General features: G+C 40.0%; 1 protein-coding gene across 30 annotated transcripts in view; it reads right to left on the bottom strand.

The window, feature by feature from the left end:
- Positions 1-19,325, bottom strand: part of HECW1 (HECT, C2 and WW domain containing E3 ubiquitin protein ligase 1) — a 319,771-nt gene that overhangs the window by 22,400 nt on the left and 278,046 nt on the right. For all 30 annotated transcript variants that reach the window (XM_086845056.1, XM_086845137.1, XM_086845031.1 and 27 more), the window contains 6 exons: positions 19,161-19,257; positions 17,125-17,208; positions 16,018-16,127; positions 13,771-13,891; positions 12,355-12,468; positions 9,349-9,501 (listed from right to left, as the gene is read on the bottom strand). In XM_086845056.1, the coding sequence (XP_086701182.1) occupies positions 9,349-9,501; positions 12,355-12,468; positions 13,771-13,891; positions 16,018-16,127; positions 17,125-17,208; positions 19,161-19,257 (679 nt within the window). The remainder of the gene's footprint in view (positions 1-9,348; positions 9,502-12,354; positions 12,469-13,770; positions 13,892-16,017; positions 16,128-17,124; positions 17,209-19,160; positions 19,258-19,325) is intronic.

Below are 19,325 nucleotides of genomic sequence, written 5' to 3'. Positions count from 1 at the left end.
ATGGAAATGTGAACTATCCATGTCCTTCTAAATCTGTGGAGCTCATGCATCCTAAATTAGCAACTAAACCTCAAACTATTCCTGAAGCCTAAATTTCCAGCAATTGAAAAACAAAGAGATAATCCAAACCTTACTGCTTCTTTATTTAACCTAATCAGATCCTTCAAGTCTTTTCCTTGTCCCTAACCTAGCATTTTGTTCACTCAAAATGTGTTTTCATCTTTCTCACATCCTGGCTATATCCACCACAAAATAACTGACAAAAAAGGTTAAAAGACTAATTGTGTCATGGAGAAGAAAGAATGAATTTATGGCAAAAGCTGCAGGCTATTCTGCTTCATGCAGAAAAATGAGAGGCAAAGATAATGCAGATAAGGGAAATTCATTAAAATCCCCTTGGGTTTCTCTTCAACACAACATATCAAATGGTTCCTTTCCTCCACCCAGTAGTTCCAGATAAATGTTCACATGGAGAAAGGGTTACAGCTGCATTTTCTCAGCACTGCAGCCAAATCAGGAAGCCCCATGCTGGAGTGGCTGGCTCTGGCTTCTTGCACATCAGCTGAGCTGTGCCAGAAGTTCTTACTGCAGGTACAGGAATTCCTCTGTGTGGGGCCATTGCAGGCATGCCAGCTTTGGTGTCATTGGGCTGTCTGAGCACCAGAGATGCCACGCACAGGAACTGGTGAGCTGATTTCCAGGTCTGCCTTTAAACTAATAAAGAGATTCAAAAATGAACGTGGTGTGTCTCTCTGTAATAAGAAATCTATGCTAGATATCATTTTACCAGTAACAAGTTCCATGAACGCAGGGGTTTGGAGGAGGAATGTGGCAAGTGCTGAAGTGGCCATTTCTGCCTACAGAACCACCTCCCTCATCCTCATGACCTTAATGTGCAGTCATCCTCCTCTGAGAGAGCCCTTGCCAGAGCACAGCAGCACGAGCACGACTAACCTCCATCAGCAACCAGGCTGCCTGCAGGTTTTAGCCTCTCTTGCTGGTACAAGGGATAAGACACACTGGCCTGGGAGACTCTTGGCAAACACTCCTCAGCACAGCAGCTACAGACTGAAGTATGAACGACTGGCTAGCAGACACAAAACCTCTACATTTTGTGATTCTCAGATCCTAGACTTTATTGCTGACTGGTAAATGTCAAAGCAGAGAGATCAGCTTCCAGAGGAGACCAATGCCAATATTTCACTTGAAAACTGACAAAACTTAAATAGAAAAGTAAAATAACTTATCTGAAGTTATCCAGAAAACAAGTGATAGAGACAGCAACGGAATCACAGTCCTCTGAGTCCCTGCTCAATTTTAGTTGTTTAGTCTACCTGGCATTTTTTAATGACTTTCTCACCTTCTATAAAACAATACGTAATTTTGTCAATCAAACAGCTCCAGTTAATCATCAGTTCCTTGTAGATCAGTTCAGTCTGATGTTTATGCGTTGTTTTATTTCAAACAAGCAAAAGAACATTTTCATCAAGAGACCGGTTTCTCAGTCAAAGATTTTGGAAGAGCTGTTGGTGGGCACTTTTCAAACCTATGAACTGGTGAAGTTTCAGATATTGCATGACTTATGTTTGCTTTCCATGGCTTTGCCATGTGTTGAAACAAACTAGTCAAGCTAGGGGGAAATCCACAGATTTAGTCATCTGCCAGACAAGAGGGTCATAAAAACACAAGCTGAATGACTGCACATTTTCCTTCAATGGCTAACTACAAACACTGCAGCCACAAAAACTGACTTATTGTCAAAGGAGGCACATCCTTTCCAGCCTGTCTGGGGTATTTAAGCATGAGAGAGACTGTTCATCATAAAGTCCTGGTAAGCACCCAGGAATGTTTACCCTGTGTGATGAGGGGTGATGCAGATATCCTTGAGCTAACTGCAAACAGCTCAAGGGCAGTGCAGAACCCTCTGGACTCACCACCTGTGTCCAGAAAGCCACACACTTGGGTTTGCATTGTGCTGCAACTTGGCTAATGATCCCTGTCTCTCAGGATGAGGATACTCCATTGAGTAAAGTCAGAAATCTGTGTGCTGATATTCAGATGTGCTATTAATTGCATGGCAGTCTATTTTAGGTATTGTTTTGCAAATCATTAAATGCTTCCAACTTTTATTAATACCTCTGTAAACTGATCACTCTGATCCTCTTCTGGGAACATGCATATTCTGCAGAATAGCAGAACTTTTGCATTTGTGTTCTGAAGTCTAAGAAATTGTTTTACTTTTCTTTACAAATATTTCCAACATAATTAAATAATTCTAGTTTCTAGTCTGCCGTTTTCTAGAATGGAAGTCATATGCCACAGTGTAAAATGTTTCCTTCAATGAGCAACAAGATACTGAATGTACACTTCTGTATTCTTTCTATCACACAGACTTTTCTCATAGAGGGTGAACAGGTCATTAGTTTTCTCATCCTCCATAAGTTTATTGAGATTTTGAAAAATATTCCTATTCCAAGTTGAGAAAAACTGACAAACATTACTTTTCTCCCTTTAAAAATATACATATCAGATCAAATTAAATATTTAATATTCCCCTTTTCTGGAATTCAATGTAACACAAAGGTAACATACTGAAACTAAGAATAATTTTCAACAAATATATGAAACTTGTACCTTTCAAAACATCCCAGGGAGAGGCCTACAGAAACAGAAATGCCTTTGCTACTCAAAAACACCCAAAATGAATTTGGGTGATTTACTGAAAACAATATTGCTCTACAAGCAGTCCTTCTTTTGATGTATGAATTGTATTACTTACAAAAAAAAAAGGTTATATTGGGAATTTCTGCACCTGCTCTAGCTGAATTTTCTTTACCTTACTGAAGTCTGAATAAAATGTAATGAGAAATAAGGAGAGGAATGATGACTGAGCAATACTTCATAGTGACAGCTCAGCCTTGCCTTTCCAGTGTGGCTGGAACAGGAGATATGACAACATTCATCACTCTCTGGGAGTTTTTATTTATCAATACACAGACAATCACTGCCCATCCTGCTGCTTCACTGCAGCCCCACGTGCTTGTGGACAGTGTGCATTTTACCCTTTTCTCCTCTGCCACATGCAAGGTGCAGAACTACAAAGATTTTCATGTGAAGCCTCCCATCTATGGGCAGATTTAATCTGCAGTGTTGCAAAAGACTAAAAGGCCCGAAGCAAGGGGAAAAACCCATAAATATGACTTTTGTAAATACGGAACAAAATAGAACAGCCGCCTTTCCCTCAAACCAAACTCTAGTTTGGTAGAAGTGCTAGAGAAACTATGAAACTCAGTGAAGAGAAAAGGGGTAGAGACTGTGAGAGACATCTCTTTTTTCAACCCATAAAGCAAAGCCACTCAGATCCTCAAAAGAGCTTGGAAAAAAAATTCTCAAGTAAGAGACAGAAAGTCAAGAATAAGGTAAATATAAAGCAGAATCTTTTTAAAGAAAAAATGGTTGCTGTACAAGTTCAGTTAGAAAGAATACTTTTTTCTCCTTCAGTTTTGCTTTCCCTTTAATCTTCCAATTCCTCCCGACCCTTAATAAATAATTAACCAGCTGTTGAGGCAGGCTCTATGTGATACAGTCATACATCAAACTTAATAGGAAAATCAAAGTTTACTTAAGTACAGGAGGCATTGAGAGATCACAGTACAGCAGCAAGAAGGCATTTCAGTAACATACCCTTTTCACACAGTGAAAAGGTCTTATAAATTATTTCAGCTGCACATTTATTTTAATATTGTTCTTGTCCAGAAGATTTACAATAGTGCTTGAAAATTCCTCATGCAAACATAATTTATTTAAAATAAGATATTGCTAGTAATTAAAATTTATAGTCTAACATAACATTAAATGCTTTGGTTTTCTATGGTGCCTTTCATCTGAGAATTTCAAAGCAGTTCTGAGCAGTACTGTACATCAAATGGAATTCATGTTGATTACATACTAGGAAATCTCTTCAGATGGAAACTGAGGCAAACAGGCAGTCATCTAATTTCAAAAACAACTGGATGTAGCTTGATGCCTCACTCTGGAGTGTTTTATCTGATTTTTAAGAGGATGATTTTTCAGTGTTTAGCATAAACAGGCCCTTTCAAGACGGCTGCAAAATTGGTCTCCTAACTTAATTCCTCCCCCAAATGTAGACCCACACAAATGGCCCTTTTAAGCCCAAAACCAAACTCAGTGTTTCTGACTCCCTGACTAAACAGGTATTGGGCCATATGTAGGCTGCCTGCCACAACAGTTGAAAAATCAGAGAGATTCATGAGTAATTCAGACCACATATTCCCAAGAGCTCCCTTCAGTCAGTGGAGAGGAGTAATGGCTGTTTGCAGACCTCCTGCTTAGATGCTGTGACTACATTTCTCCACTGTTTCTATAAGGAGCCATGGAGTGTGTCTAAATCCATCCCATGAGCTGGTCCACATAGGAATACAGCCCATTAGGTCATGAGGCAATTTGTCACTTTCTTTAAAAATACTTTAATTGAAATTAGTCAGTCTCTGTGTAGAAGGATTAATGGAACTTTGTTTCCTATAGATCTGTCTCTGATGGCCCTACATTACCACATTGCAGTTGCTCTCAGTTCCTCCTACATGCTTCTGCTAGAACTTCCCAGACTTCGGAGTATCTCCAGTTTCTTCCTTCTGTCTTCCCTGAGCTTGCACAGCTCTGCCTGTGATGGACCTGCCGGCTCACTCGTGCTGCTTGGCCAGCTGTGAGGACAGACAGCACAGATCCCTGCTGAGCTCTCCCACCCACCTCACTGAGCCACTCTTCTGCAGTTCTGTCCTTTACCCAGACAGTTTCACAAAGCTTTTAGGAAATTATTATCTTCAAGATGTTTACCCTCCTGTCAGACAGGTCTCAAACTGATTAGGAATCTGTCTGATGGATAGGCAGGGAAATTGCACAAGGCACAACTCATAAGGAAATTGGGGCAAGGAAACCAACCAAGCTCTCAAAGGAGAAAAGACAGCTGAAATTGCAACATTCTCAGTTCTCCTTGGGTTTATTACAACAAAGAAAGGGAAAAACAACACCCTGCATTCTCTGGCGTGCTAGAGATGCATAGTGCTGGTTATGTGGTTTCTCGTTTACACAAAATAAATAAAAGGGCTGCTCAGAGGTTGGCTGGGGTATGACCCCACACACAGTGTAGGCAAAAGGAGCTGCCCCTGCACCTGAGCATGTAAAAGCAACCCAGGCAGTGCCATGCCTGAAGCAATCAGCCCTGATGGAAGACAGCAGGTATTTGCTCAGCTTAACCAGTTGCAGTGACCATGTCAGATGATTTGGAGCACAGGGAAAGCAAAGTCCTGTCTGTGTGGAGAGTGGGTGCACCAGGCTTCCACCTGCCCACAGAATGAGGCAGAAATAAATGCATCTTATGCATCTGCCTGACTCTGCTCAGTGGCACAGACTAGAATATGAGGAAGGGTACTGGAGAGAAGAAATAAAAGTTCATTATGGGAAATGAATGAAGAAAGTCCTGCCCCAAAGGAATTAGAAATGAGAATGAAATTAGTAGAGTTCATTAGGACAACATGGGCAGCAATAATCTACAGCTTCTGGAGACCTGAGCATTGGGTCTGACTGAATCATGTCTGTGGTCTTAAGTAGGATTCTGCACAAAAACATTTTACTCACAGGTCTTTAACTTTCTAATAAGGTTCTGCTAAACAAATGCATTAATTTTCAAATAAAGAAAAACAAACAAAACACTACAGGCCTTCTCTGAGATGGATACAAAATGGTAAGTATGATTAGCAAGCTGTAAATACCTCTAAGGTTACTGTAGCACTGGGGTACTTCTCTCTGGCTGCATAAATATCACAGCAAGGTCCACAAATGCCTTACTATTACAAAAACCCATGCTGTCACTAATTCACAATGAAAATACAGAAAAAAGATGTTTCAAGTTAAGATCCCTCAGATCTCCAAATGAATGTCTGTGAATGATTTTTTCTGTCTAGGCCATTTGGCCTTTTATGAAGAGACTGGGCTTGTTTTCACATTTCTTTCTTTGGTTCCCCGTTTTGCCCACTTATGTAGAAAAGGGTGAGCTCCTTCTAATGGGGGTGTATTTCAGAAGATGTTTTCAAGTACCTAGGCAAAAAGCTAGACACATTTGCCTAGATCAGTTAGAATGGCTCATTACTGGCACGGATTAAAAGCAACTTTTCTGGCTATGAACTTCAGGTACATTCTGTAGCCTGCAGATAAAAATATGTATCATCAAACTTCTTTGATCTAGGGAGCTGGAGCAGTCCTTTCAGATAAAGGGGGATTTAAAATAGTTTAACTTTAAAAATGTGTGGTATCTTATATTTTGTGTGTTCGGTATGCACATATGTTAACTGAAGGAAAAAGTCTTATTCAATGGCAGCTAGCAGGAAAGGTGTTAAATCTCAGTTTCTCCATAAATGAGAAATATTTTCCAGTCATTATGTCTCTTTCTTAACTTGGCATACACACAACTAGTCTGTGCTTTGATGTGCTCATTTTGGACTCAGAATGCTGTTTGTACAAAGAGCAAAGCATGAAATAAGCCACTAAAAGGGGCAGAACTGTAACTTTTAGGCTGGGGAAAAAAAGCAGTGTATTTCTCCATTCTGCATCACATCTTTGCATTTTGTTGTATTTATCTCAAATTCACCAGTGTTCGCTTAAGAAAGAGAAAATGTAAAATAATTTTGAGTACATTTTTTTGCTAGCTTTGTTTCTTCATATAGCTGTGTCTGGAGAGGTCTTGCAGAAATACTATAGAGAAAAACATGCTGAGGGTAGACTTCACATAAATAAAAAGGCTCCCAGCAGCAAAAAGCACATAGTTGAAGAAATCTGAAAATCTAAACCAATTGTGGTTGTATAGTTTTCATGACTGACATCAGACTTCAAGCTTCGAAAAGACTATGAAAATTAATTATCCGTGACCCTGGAATTCTCAAATTGATTCATCTGTCTATGTTAGCTGGTGCTTCATAACAGATTTGAGAACAAGAAAGTGATATCTATTTCTGGCATGTTACAGGGAGGATACTCTGCTGGAATCTGATCAGCAACTACATCTGAGAAAGTAGTTCTGGCTCTGACTCTCATGAGAATGAAAAAGCCTGTGAACATCAGCAAACCTCATTCCTCAGGAACAAACAGTGACAAGGCAGTTAGTACAGTGTCCTTACGGAAGTTAACCTGTAAAACCTTAATGGGAGAATCAAACTCTGAGTTTCAATCAGAGAAGGTTGGTCCAATTCCTGTCTTCACTGGCTGCACAGAATTCTGAACACAGGACTCTAAGGTTGCACATGAATAGCTGAGATCAGTCACATAGTATAAAAACATTTAGGATGGCTAGATATCTACAAGCCAATCATGAAACCTATCAGGCTAATTATAAACTGCTAGTCTCAGGCAATTATTTCCATAACAGGTTCAAGAAGTATTTCCAAGCACTGACTGGATTGTTTATCATTCCTTTGGGTTCTGCAATCTTGCCCTATTTACAATACTGAATGTGCAAACCTCATCATTCATAGCATTTATTTCCTTCTGCAGGCCAAGAGACCAAATTTATTTTTCTTAAAAATAGGAAAACAAAAAGGTCTGAAGGCCAAATAACGTTCTGCATGCAAGAAGCTGGATTGGTATGTGCAGTTGGAGAAACAGTCTACATGTCTAACTGCTGCTGACTTTAGAGTTTAATTCTAACTGCTACAGGAAAATCATATTAGGTGTCTTTCTGCTGTTCCATATGCCCAGGACACCTTTAAAAACCTGCCTCTTTCATGCTGAAATCTCTCAAGGCACAGAAAGACAAAGTGAAGGGATCAAACTCAGCATATATATTTTGCAGGAGAATTAATCACTTCAGAAACTTGCAACTGTTTGCAAGGACAGTGTTAATAACATGTAAGAGCAAGGGTCTGTTTCACCTGCTGGTAACATGGCAACACCATTTCTGGACATAGAGGTCTGTGACATAGAGGTCCATCACAAAGTGGGTAGAATGATCATGGGTTTGCACCTGCCTAGCTGGTCCTCTGACTGGAAGTCAAAATACATCTCCAAAAAATAACAGCCTCCTAAATCAGAAATTTATCCATGCTGTCTGTTAAGACAGAACATAGGACAGACTTTATTTCTTCTTGAAAACTAGGAAGGCACCACATAGTGTCTAATGAACAGGATTGCAGTGGGAGGTGAACAAGCTGTAAGAACTAAGCTACTCTCTTCCTGTTCATGTCAGTAGAGAAACACTAAATTAAGGATCATTGTTAGCTCTGCTGCTGGAAATTATAATAAAAAAATAAAAAATCCAACAAAAATTCAGAAACCATGCTAGTCCCAAGCAACATCTCTTTTTCCCCCAGCAACTTTAACACAGGTGACAGTACAACTGTTCTTGATCTCCTGCCTGCTATAAGCCAAGCAAAGGAGGATCTGCTCATAAGAACAGAGGAACATGTACTATTTGCAATTTAAAAGGGGCCTGAACTGCCTCCCATTTTAAAAAAAAAGGATCTCTGAGAGGAGCCAGTGAGAGATTGACAAAGAAAACCATCACAGGAACAAACCCATGTGGCAGCACTTCTTTGACACAATGAAATCCCACAAGGCACCAAGCGATGCCCAGGGCTTGCAGCCTGTGCCTCGCTTAACCACATCTGAAGCTACCAAAGTGAAAACAACTCCCAAAGACAGACAGATCTGGGGGCAGAAAGAGAAAATGAGGACATCACAATATGTTTTCAGAATTTTTGATAAAGAAACAAGATCAGCAATTTGTCTGTTTGCACACATATTTAGTAAGCTAAAATATCTGCTCCCTGTGCCGGCCTTGCCCCAGACAAGTAGAGACACTCTGTAGGGGAAGAAAAGGAAAACTGCTTTCACTGGAGCTTCTTTAAGGCCTGTGCTAGGAACAGAGCAGAAATGTGGCTCTCAGAGAACACTGTACAGCTTCCAAGTACAATGCTGTGTGATGTATAGAAAGGCAACACTGGTTTTTCTTAGAAAGGGAGCAAGGAGATGAAGACTGGATTAAGCGGAGCTCTTCTCCCTGTCCCTTTAATATTCACACAGAAATTCACAAACATCAAGTCCCAAGTAATGCCAGCAGGACATTTTCATAGTAATACCTCATCACAACTGCTTTTTCAGAGCCTGCTCTTGCATTTATGTTTACCCCATCTCTTCCTTTTCACAACCTTCTTCTCCACCTCTCCATAGAATTAACAATATTTGTATGTACTCCAGTCTAAACTGGCAGCTTTTGTTTTGCTTTTCCATTTTTTTAATTGCTCTGAAGCAATTGTTCAGTTCTGCATAAAATGTTCTTACCATTCCAGGTGATTTTCAACAAAGGCAGACATGGGGCTGATCTGTACAGTGTAAGTGTCGTTGGCTGAATACTCAAACAGCCCGTAATAAGGATTGAAGAGCTCCTGAGACAGAAGGAAAAAGAATTCTCGGGAGGGGCCACTGTAGTCCAACCTAGAAAGAAAAAGGTAGGAAAGTTAAAATGAGGCCCCTTACCATTTGAGTGGATTTCCTGGGTTTGCCTACATTGGCTGCTGTCTTAACACAGCAGCCTGTGTAGTCAAATATTATCTCTCCTCTCAATACTTGATTCTGAGTCTTGAAGAAGTTGTGATGCCAAAACGTCACCAATATCCAAGCTGATCTGTGAGGAATCATAATGGGGATGCATGCCTTAAGTAGTTTATTTTCCTTTGTTCCAAAAGCTTAGCAAACTGGAGGTACAAGGCCCAGCCTTGCCTCAGCTGGCTGGCCAGCAAAGGGGCAGCTTTCTAGTGAGTGGGTTTGAACTGCCTGTGAGCACTTGGGTTCACAGACCAGAAAGCCTGGCCTAAAGGAGAAATTGCTCTGACCATCCTACACGGAGATGTACCAAAATCTAGCCCCAAGGATGTTTTTTTAGCTTCAGAAACCATAAAGGTTTATGCTGAACAAGACTAAATCCCAGCAGAATTGTGTCTCTTAAGACAGAGATGATGATTCCTTTCTTGTTCCATCCAAGCCCTTTCTACTTTCTGTTATTTTCATGTGGTACACCTTAAACTGTGCTTTGCTGTTTTCTCTGTAGAGAACCTCTATTTTTTTCCCTTGAATTTTTAACACTCAGGTTGGAAAAAAAAAAAAGGAAAACAGAACCAAAAATTTTTTCTGAATCCATTAAATGAAAACTGTGGTGGACTAACTGAAAACAAATCATTCTCTAATAATGGTAGGTAGGTTTTTCAGTGTGAAATAAACGTACACATAGCAATATGAAGAAATGATCTGTAGCCATATGTGTGCTAAAAGATTTTCTGAGGTGGACACTATTCCTCCTACTTAACAGCTGTAAATTAAGTGGAAAGCTCTGCAACTGGGTCAGAATGCTGTGCACTATAAAGTTATAGAAGCATAAGTGAAAGGGGCTGAATGATTAGTTTGTGCAACTAGAAAGATTACAAAGGGCAGGTGGGCCCATCCTCCTGTATTTTATGTCTGGAGATTCAGTATTTCTCTCTTTCAGGAGCTTTAGCTCTAGGATCATGTGATGACACAGAAGCCACAATTGTAAAAGAGGATGGGAAGAAGCCTACACGACTCACTAGTGCCAGCCATGGACCAGGCCTGGTTCTGTGGACATCAAAGTACTGGGTTAAGCCTGGTAATGGCTGGAGTAAAGAACTACAAACAACACGCGTCTGTGTTAGCGGGAGAATAGCTATTGCATTTCTGGGCAACACACTAACTCATCATAGAGCCTTTATAGTTCACTTTCAATGTCCTTTTTCTTTGAAACTTGGGAAGCTCTGCCCGTACAGCATCACATGGCCATACAGCATCAACTCTTCAGTAGGGAACTGGCACCTTGGAGTCCTTCCAGCAGAATGTATATTAGCATTAATCAGCAGAAGCCCTAGAGTAATGTATCTTCAGTGAAGAATGAATGAATTTGCACATCAAATTGGTTTGTAATTTCTCCTGAGGACACCATACCACACAGAAAACAATATGACTTTGGCCAGTATTAGCATTCCAGAACACTATTCCAAAAACATAAACTGAAGTGTGCTACATGTTTATGCTTTACTTGGAGGCCAGAGGCAAAACCAGCTGTAAGATGATCTCTGTTACACAATATCAAATCCATTGAGAATAAAAAGTAAGAGTGAAAAAAACTCCTGAGGTCACTGAGTGACCAAGTGACAGAGTGAGATCTGTCTCTTTGAGACTGGCAACTTCTGTTTTCTACTGGACGTAACCTGACCCGAGACAAGGGACAGAAGCCCTTCACTTGCCAAGGGACCTCAAAGCTGAGAGAGTCAGCAGTTGCTGGACATGTTGAGAGTTGCCTCAGGTACTGTCTAGCACCTTTGGAACTGAGATCCTACACATGGGGTTTTTGAAAAAAAGAAACTTTACATGCAAAGCTACTGAAATACAATTTCATGCCTTTGTAATATGGCACACTGGAAACATGCACATAATGGTCTTTCCATTATAAAAGTGTGTGGATTAGGCTTCAGTTACAACGTAGCTCTTAAGGTGAGCCAGGGTGGCTTTGAAAAGTTGTGCTTACATCTGAAAACAAAGGGTCAGGGGCTGGCTTTCATCATACAATAATGGCTCATGGATTGTAAGAGCTGTAGAAAACTTCCTGAGAAAAGGCCTTCTCAAGAAACTTCTATTGCTTTCAGATTCCAGCTGCATGAATTAAATTTTAAGGACTAAACAGCATTCATGTTTCTCACTTAAGATGGAAACAAAAAATCCACATATGGATAACAAATGATCATTAGTTGGCATGCAAAGCAAAAATTTTTAAAGCAAAACCACATCTACTGTGAAGAGTTAGAATAACAAAGTGGATAAGGGTCTGGTCTCTAACTATAGTCCTGAGACTGATTCAGTGTGTAAATATTGGTCTGTAGTTGAGTTTTCCCTCCCAGTCTGTCAAAATATCCATGGGAAACAAGATGACAATAGATTTAACCTATTATAGTTGAAGAAATCTGCAAATCTAAACCAATTGTGGTTGTATAGTTTTCATGACTGACATCAGACTTCAAGCTTTGAAAAGACTATGAAAAAGGTCTTAAACTGTCACTTTGAGACATCTAGATGAAAGGTGTTATAGGAAAATGAAGCATTATTGTTATTGTTATTTTTAACAAATGTTTGAGTTGATTAAGATGAATCACTTACTCGGAGGTAAAACAAAACCAAAGAAACATTACATAATAATAATAAGAGAAGCTCAGCCTTAGTCAGCTTGGTGCTTTTGCAACATAACAACTACTCCAGAACCGAGAGCATTCTGTGGTTCCCTACCCTTCCTCGCCGACAAACGTGACGTAGAGTTTGTTCCGCTGGAGCTCCTTGCGTGAATACGCCATTACCTGGTTGAAGGTGCCTTCCAGCAAGTGGTCACGCCGTATAATTAACCTGCAAAGGGCAGCAGAAATAAAGAGCTGATGATTGAGTCTTGTGTGAGCTTGTGAGGCTGAAGGTAAACAAGAGCTGTAAAGAGACACATTCATTCTCAGAGAACTTAATAAAATGGCATCTTCTGGTGCACGTGCTACTTGACCATTATGGGTTTTCAGGAGTTGTTCCACTGGCTTTTCTATGTGCCTTGAAGGTGAATTCCTTCACAATGCCATGATTAGGTTCAAAATGCTGCTCTACTGCTAAGACTCTCTGCAACAACCTATACATACATATTTATATGGTAGAGGGGGCTGTGAGTTTCCTGTGTATATGAAGTCATAGCTTTCTGGAATTGGCCCCAAACACTTCCTGGATTTAATCCAGTGCATGTCCATGGAAATACTGCTTCTGTGGCAGGGGAAGCAAAGGGAGTATCAGCCTCTTTTTACACAACACATCTCTTACTTCCTTACTATTCTCTAAAATAACTTAATGAATAGTACTTTTACACACCACCTGTGCAAGAAACCCTTGTCCATATGTTCATGGGCATTTTAAAACAGACCTTCTAAAATATATTTTGTGTCTGTCTTGGACCCATTTAGCAGGACTCCAAAAGGGGTAACCACCAGCTAGGACTCCTCAGGTCTGTGAGATCATTTTGCTGATGACGTTTGCCTGGAATAAATTGCTTGGCTTCATGCTTTTATTTTTTCCACAACAGATGTCCTTTGGTAGGAAGCCAGCCTGAGGCATAAATTCAACCAGATGCCCAGGAAATACCTTAGAAACACACAGTCTTTTGGCTAAGTTGGCTAACTAGATTGAGCACAAGTAGGTACAGACTGAAAAGCCAGCTAACAAGATGCATGGAAAGTCCACTATCAAATGACAGAGAACCCCAAATACATCAAGACTCTCCAGCTCAAATTGAGGAGGGCTACCAACACAAAGAACTATGGAAACTTAAACCTGCATGTACAGACTAACTTCTGTAGGATTATGTTCTGGTCCTGAGTTATGCTGATATGTAGATCCAAAAAATTTGGAGTCATCCTGCCATTACAATGAAATAGCTGTTGTTAATATCTGGTAGGTATTAACCTACCACCTAACCAGGTGTTTGCCTGGAAGGATAATTCTCCTACTGGCAAATGATAGGTAGGTCACTCTTTTGCAGGGTATATGAAGATCCTATCTTTCCCTCATGTAAAAAATGCAGTCTCCAGGGTGTTTTACACTCCCTATCCCTGTCTTCATGGATAATGACTGACAAAGACAAAGCTGTTAGACTAATTGAGTGATTTTAATACTTACTTAATTTTCCCTGGACCTTGCCCATACCCTTTGGCTTCAAGTTTTCTATAGAAATTGCGCAGCTTGGCTTCAAAGTCCCTCCTGTACGGAGAAGGTGCTCTTGCGCTTGCTCGCTGCAGCCCTGGAGGGAAAATGAACAGCATCCTAAGGTGAAAGGGGCTTGACTTCTTCCATATCATGCAGCTTATGTTTCCAGACAGAACTGGTTAATCAATGTGTTAGGAACTTTCTGCAGGTATAGAGTGCACTCAGCGTTATTTTTGTTCTATCTGGCATCAATAGAGTTGTAAATTCCTGTAATTCAGTGACTGCAATGGACTTCCAAGGACTGTATCCTCTTCACTAAAAGCGCATCTTGTGCTTGCCGTTGTGTCACCTCTGCCTGTAGTAGTGACTGAATGGAAATTGAAGGATCAGAAAGTCATGAGAAAGACTGACAAGCGTATCTGCCTCTCATGGCCAGTGGCATTTAAGTTCTCTTTTCCTTTTGCACTTTAAAGAGATCTCTCTCCTCTGCATGGTATAGGAGATCTCCTTACTTGGCCGGATTAAACCTCTGAAACTCAAAGCAATGCTTCTCACCAGAGCCTAGCACCCCAGCCAAGCTGGGAGTCAGGTTTCCCTGTGTTAATCTGATTGTGTATTAAACACTTACAGCTATCAACACAAAACCTCTTTGTGGCATCAAAAAGGATTTCCATCAGCAAGAAATGCTACATTTCCCTATTATGATTCACACATACAGCAGATTTTTCAGCAATTTGGAACCTGTTTTGTTTTGATGGCTGCATTCTCAAAGTAGGTGATTATTCTTTTTGTATAAACAAGTGCCATACCATAAAAGACCAAAGAATAGATTAATGAAATCCCATTTCCCCATCTCATTACAAAAGACAATAAAACCCATCCCTTTTATGAGAAATCTGGCAGCAAATGCTTCACAGAAATAAAAAAAAAACTCATCACATTTAGTGAGAGCCCAAAGTATTGTGGTTGCCATGAGGGAAGGACATTACTGTCTCTGCTGGTAAAACAGAAAGGCGGATTTACATGCAGCGCAAAAAGAAACCCCTGCACCACTTCTTTCTTCTGTCAGCCTTTTGTTTTCCCCAAGGACATGAGAGAAGGGGTGCTCTCATGGGCTTTATAACCAGGACAGAAATTAGCAAGAAGACAGTGTGTAACTGAAAATGAGTATTTGCCCTCGTGTTTTCACAAGAACACAAGAACAGTCTCCTAAGTCACATTTGTGCCATATACTTGGATTTTTGTCCTGTAGGAGACTTGCTTATAACCTGTCCTTATGTAGACAAGGGGAACTTGTATTAACAGTGGTGTTAAAACTCATTAATGAAAATAGGACATTCTGATAGAATGTTCTCCTTTAGAGAAACATTTAACTTCTTCACATCAAAAAGCCACAGCCACATCCAATATTTTAATTTCTCTTGTCCATTAATTTTGTTTGAAATCAGATAATTTAAAGGCATGCTCAAAAAGCTCAACCAAAAATGGATTTCTTCAGATCACATTTCTGTTGATTCTCTCAAAATGGCCACTGGACACAACCACACAGTGAGACTGTGGTGGGGATTGTGTCTCTTTGCCAAAGGGAGACATTAGCTCCTCAAATTTCTATACCATAAACAATAACTACAGAGACATAGCACAGCTGGGAATAACCTTCTCAGACAGCATGTCTTTCTGGAAAATATGTTTCCTGTCAAACCTAAGTTAATGGGCTCAACACGGGAGGTCAGGCTAGATGATGAAGATGATCCCCTCAGGTCTCAAAATAGACGTGCCTTGGGAAGAAGAGAAGTTTTTGGAACATGGAGTGGAGGAGACTGAACTTTACAGGGGTACTGGAAGTGCTGCAGCACACCTTCAACTTGAAAGGTGCTCTCTGCTGCTGTCACGTAAAATCAATGTGTTTCCGTGTCAGTGACTTATGCTTGGAGTACACCATTCTCTTACCTAATCCTTTCCAATGATATAAAAAGCAGGAAAACACCTTCTTCCATATGGGCAATTTCTGATCTGTGTTTCAACTACTGCTAACACTTCAACAGATACATAGCAGCACTGGAAACTGATCCAGCAAAAAAAGCAACTGGGATCAGATTTGGAGTAGGCACTGGAATTTGCAGGGGGACAGCTGATGCTGGCTCCGAATCTGCTCTTTTCTATTTATTAGAAGAAACATCACAAATACAAGATTTTGTCTTAATTTTCCCATCTCCTTACCTGGAGAGTTTTGGGGTGATGAACAGGGTGAGCAGCGAGGAGAAAAACTGTAACCTGGATGGAAGGCAGCCTGCAGTGGTATGTAGGACATGATATCCTCTTCAAAAAGGCTGCATGCAAAAAGTCATAGGGAGAGATTTAGTTCACATTCATCACATGAAGGAACGTAAATACGCAGTATGGTGCAAGTTCACTGTGTCAGATGTTTGGGTGCATCTCTGAACTCATGGATTCAAAAAATCCATCCGTTTCCCAAAGACAGCCTGGTCACTAGCAATGAAGAACAAAATGAAATTTAATAGATGCTTCATGCTAACATGATAGCCCACCCCACTGATGGAGAGCAAAGATGTGAGCCTATGTAGGAAACAGGAACACCTTCAACACATTAGCAGAGAGAAATAAAGATGCACACTCTGTCTCCCAGGCTGTTTTTCTCAGATAATTTTCATGTATTTCAGTACTTTGACTGCTTGAATTGAAATGATGGGAATAAGTTGCAAATTTCTTGCATCAGGCAGTGCTATTAGAGCACACCAACCCCACATGGGTAATGCAATATTTCCCATCTCAGACCAAGACAATAAAATAAGTTCTTAGCTGCACTGAGGAGAAATAGGACCTAAAGACCAAGCTCTCTGGTTTCAGTACAAACTGAAGCCGTATCTTCATTACCCAGACAATGCTCACTGCACTGGACATTGAGGTTTCATGTGTGGCAGCACTGCTGTAAAGTAAAATTATCAATTTCATGAGCAGTCACATTGCAGTGAGAAAGAAAAGGGATTTTTTTCCCTCTCTTTTTTGTTTTTTCTTTCTTTAAAAAGCAAGATTTTTTTTCCATTAAAGGGAAACATTTTGACCCGATTCTTTTTATCTGCTATTTGATGGCAACAGCCAAACTGACTGAGCTGGCTGGATTTACTGCACTGATGGAGGCTGCCTTCCAGGAAGTACAAATTGACAGATATACTCTGGCAGAATCATTTTGGATGGTTATCAGTATGACCTGATTTAACAAAATCTTTTCAATTATGCTGAGAAAGAGCCAGATAATTTCTCTGGTACTGTAAGTAATTACATTATGCTATTGATTGAATTGATTACCTCAGCAGAATTACTAAATCTGCATCACACGACAACTTTTCAAGCCCATGTGTACCCTCTGTCCGAATGTAATGGATCTTCTCCCTGAAACATAAGTGATATTATGGAGAGAAGAAGAGAAAAAAGACAAAGCCAGAAAAAACCCTATGCCATTATGACGGCTTGAGCCATATGTAGAGTTGTTATTCTTCAGTATTTTGCCAGTTCCTGGTTATCTCCTTATAAAAATGGCAAAAATCATATATGCCTGATTAATTTTCTAATTTCCTAACAAACTTGCAAAAAAAAAAAATCTATCAGTCAGTTTACTGACCCAAAAGAAAGAGATTTCATTCCCTATTTTAGAACACAGAATGATTCTTGGTCTTCCAGTTTCATGTACACATGCCAGGTCACCAATCACAGATTTTTTGTGTAAGTCTACAACTAACATAGCACCTTTTGTTAACAGAATTTGCAGTAACATTACTTCCTTTCCCTCTGTCAGTTCCATCTGGCAAATAACACTCTTTCATATACTTGATATGAATTAATCACACAGAGGTTATACAGTGTAATACATGTTCCGTGTGTCAAATCACACCTTTTGTTAATGAGGAAAACAAAGGATAGGATCCTATCAGCAGATTAGGGTCATAGAAAATACACATCTACACCCAGCGTGTTTCTAAAGCATTACAGTGTCCAAATATTTTTATTTAAGTATTAAGTCAAAATATTATACCTCAAGTCAAGGATGTGCTTTAGAACCTTGCAATCAAGGTCCATAAAAGATGGATGTTTGCATCCTAGGAGTTTGCTTAATACCTACTGCATGAGCATTAGACAGCTTGGATCACTCCTGGCCCAAGGTATAATCAGCAATGACCTGGAGGCAAAAGGCTCAATATCCTGTTACAAATCTCATTATGCACTGGCTAAGCTGTCTAGTCCCTATCACTGGTCAATTTTGCTCTCTGCCCAAAAGGAGATAAAAGCATTATCTGTTCTCTGGGAAATGAGAATTCAAGTTACAGCTAAGAAAAAAAGTAGTCTGGAATAATTTGATGGTGAAGATAAAAAATTCTCAGTTACAGAAATACACATCTTGAATACTGAGAGTATTTTTCATTCTGTTTCTCATTTTATTTGCATGTATCAATTCCTCCAGAAGGGAAGTCTAATCTTTACACCCAAAGAATTCTTTGTCTGGCCCTCAGAGGTAAATGAGGAGTCAGTAAGGCTACCAGCAGAAAGTGCACTGCAGGAATTTGGAGGTAGTCTCCTCCTTCAGCAGTTGTGCAGCCACACCTCTGACTGCACAGTACAACCTAAATTCTTGGTCAGACTCTCAGCTGGTGCATATGGGCATCGCTGACATTGATTAACATCAGCTTAAGTTCTTGGCCAAAACCAGTTAATTCAAACTTTGGAATTCAAATGAGTTTAACTTGTACTAGTGAATGGTTCTGGGTTTTTTCTGTTTTTAAAAAATCAAATAGGAAAGGAATAGGCTTAAGAAAGACACAATTTAGCTACTTTGGAAATGACCACCTTTAAGTCAAGTGAGAAAGATTAAAGACAAGAGTATAATCCACTTCATAATAATGCTTCTATGTCTTTATAAAATCAAGGGTGACTATATCCTTGACAGGGGTGTAAATCCAACCATTAAACAAAATCCTGGTTCTGTTGGAGTTATTGGGATTTTGCTGATGACTTCCATCCAAACACTCTTTTAACTCTGTCTTCTGTAAAGCAAAGTAATAATTACAGATGAAGACAGAGTTTCTGCTATTCAGTAGTACTTAGAACATAAATTAGGCCGGTCACTATTTTCCCATATTTATTTTGGCTCTTCTTACTTCTTGGATGTCTGTGGAAAGTAACTATAGTAACCACATGGATCCTAGTGGTTCCCATCTACTCTTTAATGGTGACAGTTCCATAGAAGCTCCAAGTTCATCTTTCATACTTCAGTTACTAGAATTCGGTTTCCCCCATTACAAAAAGCGCCTCCAGGAAGTAGGGTACAACGGTGTGGAAAAAAGTGGTACCTGAGTGCATGGTTTCTGGCCAAGCTGGGCTGACGCTCCTGCAGCATCTCAAAAATGTTGGGTTGGCGTAAAAATGCAACAATCTTGTCATTGTAAGCTGGAAAAGGTAAAAAAACAAACCAGAAGCTTTATTTACCATGTCACCATGACTCTGCAGGGGCACAC

This window comes from Cyanistes caeruleus, chromosome 1 (genome assembly GCF_971803275.1).
Source record: "Cyanistes caeruleus chromosome 1, bCyaCae1.hap1.1, whole genome shotgun sequence".
NCBI classification, from domain to species: Eukaryota; Metazoa; Chordata; class Aves; order Passeriformes; family Paridae; genus Cyanistes; species Cyanistes caeruleus.
This window is presented reverse-complemented; position numbering and strand designations above follow the sequence as displayed.